Source organism: Otolemur garnettii, unplaced genomic scaffold, assembly GCF_000181295.1.
Source record: "Otolemur garnettii isolate 467f Iridium unplaced genomic scaffold, OtoGar3 scaffold00095, whole genome shotgun sequence".
In the NCBI taxonomy this organism is placed as follows: Eukaryota; Metazoa; Chordata; class Mammalia; order Primates; family Galagidae; genus Otolemur; species Otolemur garnettii.
Genome location: NW_003852490.1, coordinates 7,741,732 through 7,754,434, shown reverse-complemented (window position 1 = coordinate 7,754,434; position 12,703 = coordinate 7,741,732). Strand labels below are relative to the sequence as shown.

Sequence of the window (12,703 nt, the reverse complement as noted above, 5' to 3'; positions counted from 1 at the left end):
ATTTGCTCCAGGGCCCCTTATGGATATCAAAATGCTCAGATGCTCAAGTCCCTTATATAAAATGGGGTGATATTTGTATAGTATAACCCATGCACATCCTCCTATATACTTTAAATTATCTTTAGGTTACTTAAAATACCCCAAATGATGTAAATGCCATGTATGTAGCTGTTGTCCTGCATTATTTTTTAATTTCCTTATTTATTTATTTATTTATTTTTGAACAGAGTCTCACTACATCACCCTTGGTAGAGTGCTGTGGCGTCACAGCTCACAGCAACCTCCAACTCTTGGGCTTAAGTGATTCTCTTGCCTCAGCCTCCCAGGTGACTGTGACTACAGGCACCCGCCACAACGCCGGCTATTAGTGTTGTATTGTGAAGATGAATTTTTTTGAAGGATACTTTTAATCTATGGTTTGTTGATCTACAGATACAGAACCCCCAGATATGGAGGACTGACTGTATTTTGTGCTTTGCAAGGCAATGCAACTACTCAACTCTGTCCATGTGTCACAAATGCAGCCATAATTATATAATATGTAACAAACAGGCATGTCTGTGTCCCAAGAAAACTTTATGTAGGAGAGCGGACAGCTGATTTGGACTTTGCGTCCATTTGGCCTTGTGCAAGTTATTAAACCTCTTTATGTATCTATTTATTCATCTCTAAAATGAGGATAATTGGTTCTTGGCCTTTTGGCTAAGATCAAGTATAAGTTGGAGGTAATAATAATGCTATGTCATACAGGGGTTGTTGTGAGCACTAAATGAGCGCATAAATGCTAATGTTAACTATTAATATAATGCTGATGCTGGAAATGTTGATAGTGATTTGAAACAAATACCTTAATTTTTTAAGATGATAAGAGTATTGTCCCTTCAAATCATTTGAATATGTCCAGTGTAGCTTCCGCTGCTGCTACTGATGACTCGGAACAGAAAGCTAACAATACCACAGTAACAAAGGGTCCCCTAATCTCACTGGTTTTGAAGAACTCAGATTGGAGAGCTCGCCCATACTCCATTGCTGTCGCAGGTTGGGGAGGGGCTCTGCTCACTGCCATCCTCTGGGACCCAGGCAGATGTAGCAGCCACTGTCTTGAAATCACCAGTTACTACAGAGGAAAGAGCTTTGGAGGGTCTTGAAACAACAAGGAAATCCCACCTAAAGTGCACAATGTGAGGGTGTTCAGCACACCCCCTGGGGAAGGGCTCAACTACAACTTGAACTTTACCTTAAAATTGAAAACAATGTAACCTAAACATTTGTACCCTCATATTAATCTGAAATAAAAACCAAACAAAATAAACAAAAAGCAGCAAGTAAGCGCTGGTCTGCGGGTGACATGTTATTTCTGTCCCAGGTCACAGGCAGAATCTGTGAGGCCCTCCTCTCCCAGATGCTGCTTTAGCTGGGGTGCTTTCTGCAGACGAGCTGTGTCTGCCAGCCCCTCCAGGATCAATGAACTGCAAGGTTCTCTCACCACCTCCCTCCCAGGTCAGCCCACATCCAGGGACTGCTCCAGGTGGAAATACCAATACCCAGACACTGCAGCCCAAGGTGGGCCAACTCTGCTGGCCATATTAGCTCCAGAAGTCTCTGGATGTCACTGAGTCTCTTGTTGGGTAATGTGACTTCTCTCTCCTCCTAATCCTGCTTCCTCTCCTCCTTTCTATGGGGTTATTCCAAAAAACATTCCTTAATAAACATCTTGTACGCTAAACTCCACCTCAGGGTTCTTCTTAGAGAACCCAACTGTGACACTCACCATGGGCCCATGAACGAGAAGGCTGGAAGTATCTTCCCAGGAACACACCGAGGATTAGCTTATTCACTAAAGTGAACAAAGGCGGCAAATACAGATGTGAGAGACTAAAATCACAGCAATGAGAACAGCTAATATTTATTGAACATTCCCTGGCACATGCTGTACTGAAGTATGTCACCTGGATTAGGCCATTTCATCTTCACAACACCCTATGTATTAAAACGTGGGATTAGACCAGGGAATGGCAAGCTGTGGCCTGCAGATCAAATCTGCCCTCACCCCTTCCTTGTGTATCGTCTGTGGCTACTATGTTCATGCTACAACAACAAAGCTAAGTAGTTGTGACAGATGCTGCACAGGCCACAAAACTGAAAATACTTACTACCTAGTCCTTTTCAGAAAAAGCTTGCTGAAGTCTGTGTTAGGTGCTCTTCTCATTTCATAGATATCAAAATGGAAGCTTACAAAACTATGTGGTTGATTAACTCACAGAATGCCATTTTTTTAGTTGTGAAGGCAAGCACTTAGAGAGCCCCTCCCCCCTACCGCGATGGTAGGTGCAGAACCCCACCCCGCCCATCCCTTTCCCGGGCCTTTGTAAGTGCTCAGTGAATGAACTTGAATGATTTTCCTTTCTCTTCCTGCCACTGTCCTCCTTTGTAAAACTGAAGATTCCAGTTCCATCTCTGCTCTTAATCCCCTTTCAGCCAGGTCTGTCCGTGGAAACCGTGGCCCTGTGGCCTTGCTCTGCCAAATGAAAAACACAAGAGACTCATCAGTTTGGGGAAACTTTGATTACCTGTTTACCAGGAAGCACTTCATAACCGCTGATAAATCATTCTGTGTGTTGAACCATAAAGTGAAATGAAATGACAGCCTTTAACAGACCCCTTAGAATGGAAGCCTATCCTAGACTCATCCAGAACATGGGCCTATGCCCCCAAGTTCACTCCCATTCTTAGGAGTCCAACTGGGAACTGAGCCCAGGCCATTTGATTCCACAGTTTGTGCTCTTGACAACGTATTCTACGGATACTGTTCTAGGTACTCGTGTAGGTTTTCTGGCAATGATTTTCTGCAGCAGATAATTCTTGCAGCAATTAGAAGAGATTCTGTTTATCCATCGGTTGATATCACACCTTGTAAAGATTATTTCCTCAACTTTCAGATAGAATCCCCGGGTCTAGTTAATTAGGAACATTATTAGACCCCTAAAGCAAAAATGTCTGAAATTCTTTCCCGATTCTTTGTTAGCTGAAAAACAATTGGCCCTCAAAAATGGCCAGTGAATAATGAATATCAATTAGTGAATAATGCATGTGTGAGGAGTGAGTCAATGTCAAAGAATCAGTCTTCAGCCTCTTGACAACTTAAGCACCTTGGGTAAAGGTGTCTTACTGCTGATGACCCACTGCGATTAGGCACCTGAAGGCACACCATTGTTCATTTAATTAACACTGAGCATTTAGTATAAATGGCACATCCTGCATTAGACACCGGGAGTATGACACACACAAGTCTCTTCCCTTAATGCAGACCTCCAGAGAGGCGGTTGAGGCATGGAAATCAAAGTGGCCCAGGCAGCTTCACCTGGTGCTTCGGCTTATTACTCGTATGTAGGGAAGAAGACACGGGGGAAAGTAAAGACAGAGAGATGCCTTTTCTAGTAAGGAAATGCGAGTGTAAGGTCCAGGTGGAGGATTGGAAAGGGTTAAGCATACATTTCTTTGGCAGCTGGCAAATGTAACCTGATCACTCTTGGCAGCAGCTTTTTAAACCTGGGCTTTAAAACTAGGGAACCTGGAGGAATCACAGACACTGGGCTGGTTTTACTGGTCTCCCCTCTCTGTTTAGAAAGCCAGGCCTTTCCCTGCACGGCTGGGGTTCCTTTGGTGGTGTGAGAAACCCCTGCTTGTTGCTCAGTGTGTCCATATTATGCTGATCTTTCCTAGTTCCTTATCAGAGTATGTCTTGGTCTGCAATAATGGAGTAGGTGGGGAGGACAGCAAAAGAGAGATGTTATAAAAGCACTATTTTAACTACATAATTCTGTCAATATAACAGCGTTCACTCACAACTGTAACAAATTTTTCTCTGTAGAACTTTTCAAACCTTTTTTTTTTTTTTGGTCTGAATCTTGAGATATTCTTTTTTTCTTTTTTATTGTTGGGGACTCATTGAAGATACAAGAACCAGGTTACATTGGTTGCATTTGTTAGGTAAGTCCCTCTTGTAATAGTGTCATGCCACCAAAAGACGGGTCATACATCATGACCCCCAACTCTCCTCCCTTGTCCCTCTCTCTGCTCTCCCCTTCTCCCACCCTCAAACCTTAATTCAGGGATATGACCTCCTCACCCCTCAAACACACACACACACACACACACACACACACAGGTCCACTGCTAGATTCAGTTAAAGCAGCAGTTGTCAACCTATGGGTCTCGACCTCTTTGCAACAATGAAAATACATCCTGCATATCGGATATTTACATTACAATTCATAACTGTAACAAAATTACGGTTATGAAGTAGCAACGAAAATAATTTTATGGTTGGGGGTCAGCACAACAGGAGGAACTGTATTAAAGGGTCATGGCATTAGGAGGCATTAGAAAGGTTGAGAACCATTGGGTAAAGCAAAGTAATTCAGGTTAGGGTGAAATATGGGTAAATCCCATTGCTCAGTGGAACTCTTCCTGCAAACAGCTAAAGACAAGTCAGAATGTTGTAAGCAAACCTAAAGCATTATTAACACAATTTACCTTCATTCTGGTTTATCTTACTATAACCAAGAAGAAAAGAAAGTTTACCCTGCCAAAAATGTTCTATGTCTAACACAAAGCATGGATTGTGTCTTCGACGCTAGGATGGGTAATACACATCATAAGAGGTAAGAAAAGAGAATAAACTGAGGCTTAAGGTGCTCCAAAGAGTTTCATGGAAGGAAAAAATCCTGAATTCTGGCTCAGTGCCTGTGGCTCAGTGGCTAGGGTGCCAGCCACATACACTGGAGCTTGTGGGTTCGAATCCAGCCTGGGCCTGCCAAATAACAATGACAACTACAACCAAAAAATAGCCAGGCGTTGTGGTGAGTACCTTGTCATCCCAGCTACTTGGCAAGAGCCCAGAGTTTGAGGTTGTTGTGCGCTGTGACGCCATGGCACTCTACTGAGGGTGACATAGTGAGACTGTCTCAAAAAAAAAAAAAAAATCCTGAGTTCTATTTGAAAGAGGAGGAGGACTTAGTTGAAGGGGCGAGGGCATTTCGTGAGAATGATTTGGAGGGAAACAGAGACAGGGCTCTGGGTGTCTTAAATCTGCCACTAGTGATTGATCAGGGTCTTTTTTTTTCCTTCCAAAGAGAAAGAAGAAGAAATAGGTAAATAAAAGTAGTTGGAACAAAAGGTTTCTTTGAGGGAGTAACCCACGATTAGGTAGAAAAAGTGAAAAGGTGACAACCAATGAAGGGCTTAGGGTCTCAGCAGAGCAGACAGGAGGGGAATTAATACATATGGGTGGTCTTGTTTTCTTGTTTTTTATTAGGCTGCTTTTTTCACTATATAGTGTCTTCATCAATTTGATGGGAGGTACACAATTTTAGAAAGAAATAGGATCAAGGGTTAAATTAGTGCCATGTTCTATTACTATTGGGCAAAAATTCTAAGGTAGATAAAAGAAATAATTCTAATTACTAATGTCCTACAATGTACATAATGAAGTAATTCCAGCAATTCAACACCATGGAAAACAGTGAATCAGAAGCAAAGTGGGAGGTTCCTTTTAAAGTAGGATCATAATTTACGGGTAGTTGTATCTGACTGGAGAGGATGTTATTGCCTACCTGATACTCAGTCAAACTTGCAGCTGCCTGGGCATCTTTGAACTTAAATTTGAGTGGGGAAACTAGGAAAAGTTCTGTGGAATGCCTGGAAGGTCAAAGAAGTATTTCACACTGGTCTACCAGAGTGAATGGAAAGTAATCTGGAGACTTTCTGTGATCGAAAGGCAAGTGTTTTGTAGATTTCTTTGTTGAACTTCATCGCAGTTTATTGTATATCAAAGTGTTTTCTGAGATGCAAACTCTTTGAGAGCAGGAACATGTTTTCTTTGTGTTTCCTTGAATTGAGACCAGCCAATGGCCCAATTAGACTTGGAGGGTATGACTGACAAGTGTCAGTACAATTTAATTATTATGTAGATTCCTGTTTAAAGTTCCAAAGTTCTGAATAAATGGATAAGAAAAATAACAGTGAGAGCAAAATAAGTGAACCGATTTTGACCAGGGGCAGAGTCATTCTGTTGTCTTCAGCAGCCCTCATTGTGTGACTTATCTGGATTGTACACACGGCAGCTGAAAAGGGGAACAGAATTATCACAAGGGGACACTGTGTACACAGAACTTTATTTTTAGTGAGCTCCCTTTTGTTGATTGGCTCTTCTACATTTTTAAGAAGACAGAGGTATGGCCACAGCCAGGAGCTCAGGGCTAGCACGAGGCACGTGCTGGCCCAGGGGCAACTCTGTGTTGCAATCTAATGACCGAGTAATTCTAACTTCATCTAAAATGGAAGTTTGTTTTGAATTTGCAGTAAGGTTCTATCTAGGTTAGCTGAGGGCCTCTAGTTGTTTAATAAATGTTTGTTGAATAACAACTAAAGGTGCTTTCTGGGAAGGGAAATGCTGGGGTAAGTCCCAGTTCAACTGTGGCTCTATTCCAAAGGGTGCCTCGCCTTTTTCTGCAAAGCAGACCTGTCTCCATCTCGACCTTATAGCTTGGCAGACAGATACTGACATCTTCATCACATGCATCTTGGCCATAATTCTTCATTTCTAAAGGTTCTTTACATTTCTCATGGACACAGAGGTCAGGGTGGAGGAGGTCATAAATTCTAACCTCTCTCAACTCCACTTTTCTTTTTTTTTTTTTTATCAGGGGAAAGTGCAAATGCAGTCCCCCCACCACCACCACAAATTATGCAGCCGAGTTTCCCACATTTGGGGAAATCGCAGGGGTCAGTACATCAGGAGTGCAATGGATAAGCCTCACTCTTATCCACCTTCATGATCATGGCATCTCCCCTGCCAGGTAAGTATCTACTTCTCAATGAAATGGTTGAAAGTACAAAGAGAGAGCCCGAGAGAGGACTGTGAGTGATGAGGGACCCGTCTGTGGGCAGTCTTGACCTGAAGCTGATGTCTTTGGCCTCCCGATTGAGGAGACCATGAAGTTTCCTAGGCCTCTCGCTTTGTGTGAGGTCTGGGGCAGCCAGCCATGCTAGTCTAGCCTCTAACAAGTTTGCAGGTTTAATTCTGGCCCAAAGCTGAACAGGCTGATGTTGGGGTTAGAACTAGCTGATGAGCAGAAAAGGCTGCCAGAATCCTGGTGAGCACCTGGAGAAAATGTAACTACAGGTTCTGTTGAACATTTTCTCTCTTTATGTTTCATTTTTCACCTCTTCCTTTTCCTCTTCTCCTACTGGTCAGTTCCCTTTTTCCTTCCCTTTCCCATAGTCCATCCAGTCCTCTTCTTGGCCTCTGTCCACCTTCCCATCCTCCCTCTGCTCTGCAGCTCACTCATTTTCCCGGCCTACCCTCTACCGTTGTTTCCCTCTGGCCCTCAATGTCTCTTACTCTCTCTTTCTCTTCCTTTTATCTGCAGCCTACTGACTTCTTGTTTCTTTTTCTTCTCTCTTTTTCTTTTTAAGAATTTCTTCATGAACCCAGAAGACTAAAAGGGGCTCCACGAAATCCTTGGCAGGAAGAAAACATGGGTGGAAGCCATTCTGATCACAAGCAGCCACTAAATTTGATTTGTAGCTGATCTTAAATGTAGGAAAAGATTTTCAATTACAAAACTCATAAAGTGTAAAGATGAGGGAACCTGGCTGCATTTTGCGTTTGACTAATGGTCTCAAAGCGCTTTAAAACATTTGGCATTTGCCAGCCTTTCTTTCTTCCTCTAATCTTCAAACTCATGAGTTTTTATGGGAAACATAATCCTCTTTTCTGATTCATTTACACTTAGCTCATCTGAGTATTGTTTTGTAAAAATCATGTGAAGTCCAAGACGTTTTATGAGCTCTTTAAAGACTTGTTTTTTTGAACCAGGAAGTTGTGTAGTGCCAATATAAATGGACCTTGGACCCTACAGGGGTTTGGGTCCAGGATGCATGGCATTAAACTGGGTCTTGACTTGGCAAAGGCCTGTCCTCACGCCTGACAGAAACTGGGCTTTCGCTTTCAGAATAATGGTGAGTTCAGCGTTTTAGATGAGTGACCATCTCATATGATAGTACATGGGCCACATAACACATTTTTCAAGGATTGTCTTGCTAGTTATGGAAATAGCCAGAGACTGATGTGGAAAACTGTGACTGGTAGAGTCTTGCAGCTGGAGAGTGGAGCTGCTTACTCACGTGTCTGTTTCCACGCTGGTGGCTGAGTGCACACACACATGCATGTAAACGTGTGCAGAGGGATGGGACTGACACGGACACTGGAGATATTTTCCTGTGGTTATGTTTCAGAGATGATCTGATTGTAACCTATCCAAATCTGTCATAAGGCAGGTTGTAACTGGGTTGAACACTGGTGTGAAATCACCACTGCTGGAGGTCAGTATTATATTATATTGTGAAAACATTTTTCTGTGAAGCCATAGAACATGATAAAGGTCATCTCCCCTATCTTCCACAACACAAGGATCTCAGGCAGATTTCCAGGTCCTCTGGAAACCGAGGCTTAGGGAGGTGAAATGACTTACGAAGTTCTCATGGGAAGGAAAGCAGCAGCCAGAGACCAGCTCCCCAGATGCCTAGTCCAGGCAGTGCCCTCTGCAGGTAGCTGCCTCTTTACTACAAAAAGCAGCTCTGATGTTTACCGTCTCTCCACCTGGGGCCCATGACTCATCCAACAGAACAGTTCACCCACCACCCAAGACTAGTGACATTCCCGGTCCTGTTGGGGATGTTGTTCTTTACCGTTTCCCGACCTTCCACCGACATCTTTCCCCTCCTGTCCTGGCTCATCAGAATTTTGTTAGCTCAGCTAGACTGCTCCCTTCCCATGCCCCATCCATTCTAACTGCTGCCCCCTAATCACCAGAGGGAAGATTTCTGTAGACTACTTTGAGTTGCAAGTAGGAAATGTTTTCCTTATATGTTGTGAATTTTTATCCTGCTAACAAAAGAACTATGGACTATCCTGTAATACAGACATCAGGTCCTCTCTTGACAGAGTTCTATTAGTATCTCAACGTGTTTCTTAATTCGGTTGTTATTTATCTTTTTAAAAAGTTTTCCATTTATTCTTATCTTTTCTTCCTAACCAGACAGGAAGTTTTCCAAAGACAAAGATGTTCAGCCTCCCAATACTTTGTATTTCCAGAGCATCAACCTCTGTGCCTTTTTCAGAGAAGACATTTGTATCCTTCCTACAAAATCCAGTGCCACCAGTCTCCCACCTCAATATTCTCAGCTGGTTCACTTGAGCTGAGAATGGAGTGAGGCTGACCTAGAGTGAGCCTATCCGGAGGGGCTCAGGGCTGAAAGGGACTTTTGATACAACTTTTCTATGTAATGGAGGGGAAGATTTGGTTCAGGTAGGACAGGTGAACTGCCTATGGTCTTCCAACTAATCAGAGGGAGAGTTAGGACCGGAACTTTCCCTCCAGTCCAAGGCTATTTATTCTACCACAATGGTTCTCAGACTGTGCTCTCACAGGAAGCTGGCGCTCATGCAGCTGGACCAAAGCCCTGTCATGCCAAATCAAATATTGGAGGACTTTCTGCAAAGTACAGAAAAAAATAGATTAGTGGATTAAGTTTCCTCAACTTTAAATGATTTTCCATTGATACTTCGTAAACCATTGTCACCTGCTACCAAGTGTCTACTAGCTAATGCAGCCAGACAACACAACAAAAGAATAAGCCAGAAATAAGAATGAGAACAACCAAAGCCTTGGAAAGAAACCATTCTTAGCACTATGACCCTCCAGGGACTCTGTCCCCTGGAACATCTTCCATCTCCTTTAATGTGGTATAAGGTCATCTCCAAGCTAAGTGACTCTGTCGGATAGGGGTCCAGGGAACTGATCCAATATTTTTCAAATACTAATAATAATGGCTTGGGGCTGTCTTAGGTCCTGAACTCTGTACTCCCACCCTAAATGTCCAAGGGCAGGGTTGGTTCTGCGGTTCAAGGCGGGTTTCCCGGTTTACGCGGGCGCCCCCTGCTGCCCGCCCTCACTCTCGTACCTGCCAGGCGAGGAGCAGGGTACCAGAGGCTGCAGACCCAGAAAGTCACCGTCAGTTTACAGTCCCAAACAGAACTGTAACGGTTTGCGATGCAGAACTCCGCGCACCCTGGACCGTCCTTTCTGGGGCACGATATGGTATTTGAATCTAACCCCCACACCGAGTTATCCGCTCAAACATGGATAAGAAAACGCCCGGATTTCCAATCAATAAGAAACGAATTCTCTGGGGCTTCTAGAAAGAAAAGATCGTTGAGTAACTGGTGAGCCCTTGGTCCTCTCCCGGGCCACGGGCGCACAGCGTGGGGACCTCCGCCTCGGAGACCCAGGGTAACAGGCTCCAGGGATGCGGAGGGTGGCGGCGTGTTCTCGGGCTCGGCTCGCGCTTCCCCAATTAGGATCTACGCCTGACGTCACGTCTGCCGGAGATTGGCTGTTCGGATCTGACACTCGGTTCCACGGGAGAGCAACTTTTTAAAAGACTTTGCGCCCCGAGCTGCCTCCGAGCGTCCCGCGCGCTCGCGCTCGCCTCGCCGCTCTCGCCGGCACCCGCCGCCGCGCCCCCGGCCCGGGCGGACCCTCACCTTGCACAGCCCGCTCCCCTCCCCCGCCCCTCCCGGCTCCGCGCTCCCCACCCCCACTCCGGCCCCCTCCTCCCCGCCACAGGCTGCCGGGGTCTGGGGCCGCTCAGCCTCCCGCAGAACTTCCTCTCCCGCGGCCGCGTTGGCCTCCTCCCGCCTTTGCCGTGCTCTCGGCAGATCGCCAGGGAGCCCGAGCGCGCGGCGAAGGGCGAGGGCGGCCGCACCGGGCGAGCCGCACGGCCAGGGCCGGGGGCCGGACCGCGCTCGGCCGGTCGCGCCGGCTGGGGCCCGCGATGGCGGGGGCCTGGCTCAGGTGGGGGCTCCTGCTCTGGGCAGGGCTGCTCGCGGCGTCAGTGCACGGCCGGGTGCGGAGGATCACGTACGTGGTGCGCCCGGGCCCCGGCCTGGCGGCGGGCGCCTCGCCCCTGGGCGGGCCCCCGCGCCCGCGGACCTTCAACGTCGCGCTCAACGCCAGGTACGGACGCAGCTCGGCGGGCGCCGGCGCCCCCAGCCGCGCCTCCCCGGATCCTCCCTCGGAGCGGACCCGGCGCACGAGCAAGCCGGGCGGCCCGGCCCTGCAGGGGCTGCAGCCGCCACCGCCACCGCCGCCGGAGCCAGCGCGCCCCGGGGGCCCCAGCGGGCAGCTCCACCCCAAGCCCAGCGGACACCCGGCGGCCGCCCCGTTCGCCAAACAAGGCAGGCAAGTCGTGCGCTCCAAAGTGCCGCAGGAGACCCAGAGCGGCGGGGGCTCGAGGCTGCAGGTTCACCAGAAGCAGCAGCTGCAGGGGTAAGCCCGCACCTCCTCCCCAACGCCGCCCGCCTCGCGCGTGCCGCCCGCGAAGGGACCCACGGGGTCACCCGGAGTCCTGCGGTGGCCGGGGGGTCGTGCGCGGGAGGCCGGCTTTCCCCCACCCCCTCTGCCTGCCCTGGCGCGCCACGGGGAGAGCCGAGTGCGGGAAGCCCAGGAACTTTCAGTGACGCTAAACTGCTAGTGCATTGTTACCCAGCTGCGGGTAAACACAAAAGGCATTTCTGCCTGGGGCGTAACCTCCTGTGCGCAAACCAGCTACTCCTAGAAGGGCGTAAATATGAGGTCACTACAACTAAATCCCTCAGCATCAATTAAACTTCTCGTTGTAACTCTGTTTAATTTTGGTCTAGCTCGTGAAAAAAAGCTTTGAGGGAGAGCTGGCTGGAAAGCTCCCTATGCTCCAGCTCCTGTTCTGTGGCCTGGACCTTTTTAGCATCCTGGAAATTGTGGACTTGGGCGGCCCTGCACCTGTGGGGTTTGCTGTTCTGGGGCAAGTGTTCTTAACGATGATAGAACTTTTGAATTTTTGGTTAGAAAGTTTCTGTTATTGGGCGCACATAATTACCTCCTCTGTGTGCCCCTCACCCGAGTTAATGACAGGTTGGGGTATAGGGGAAAACTTGTTTTGCTTATTTATTTATTTATTTTTTCTCCTCATCAGAGGTGTTTCCAGGCCCTGTGACCTCACTCCTTTTTGGATACTTCTCTCTGAGACTTAAGTTTCAATTTAAAATGTGGGCCTGTATGATATAGAAAATAAATTTGGATCTCCTTTGATTTGGGGGTTAACCAACAGTTTATTTGGACCTCTTTTTTCCCTCCTGTGTGGCTCTAGGTTAGGAGCTTTTTGGTTCTCCTGTCCTTCCCCGATACCCGATCTTTACATACTTGGGAAGATTTGGGTTCAGCATCTCAGGTGGCTGGTAGGGCTCTGTCCAGAGGAGTGTAGGAGCTGGAGCCTGGCTGCCTTTTTGGAATCTGCTGGAAGCCTGGGTTTTTGTTAAGGGAGTGTCACTGCTGATGGACCTGGGGGTCTTGCTTTGTTTCAGGGTCAATGTCTGTGGAGGACAGTGCTGTCATGGCTGGAGCAAGGCCCCTGGCTCCCAGAGGTGCACCAAACGTAAGTCATGTTCACAGTGGCCCTGCACAGAAGGCAGAGTGAGGCCGTCCACTGGGGGAAATTGGAGTCTGAAACACAGTCTCCCCATGCAGCCTGCATTGCCACTCAGGAAGGGCTGGCTTAGGGTAATAATAGTATCAGTGCCAGCAGCCATGAGTGGTAC

General features: G+C 47.1%; 1 protein-coding gene and 1 non-coding gene across 2 annotated transcripts in view; one reads left to right on the top strand and one right to left on the bottom strand.

Annotated features, from left to right (window-relative positions):
* Window positions 1–6,704: 6,704 nt before the first annotated feature.
* On the bottom strand, window positions 6,705–6,868 carry LOC111727151. Its single transcript, XR_002774773.1, has one exon. It is a non-coding gene; the product is annotated as a U1 spliceosomal RNA (small nuclear RNA).
* Window positions 6,869–10,885: 4,017 nt separating this feature from the next.
* Window positions 10,886–12,703, top strand: part of LTBP1 (latent transforming growth factor beta binding protein 1) — a 437,504-nt gene continuing 435,686 nt past the window's right edge. The window contains exons 1-2 of the mRNA XM_023516658.1: window positions 10,886–11,396; window positions 12,470–12,540. Coding sequence (XP_023372426.1) covers window positions 10,903–11,396; window positions 12,470–12,540 — 565 coding nt within the window. The 5' untranslated portion in view covers window positions 10,886–10,902. The remainder of the gene's footprint in view (window positions 11,397–12,469; window positions 12,541–12,703) is intronic.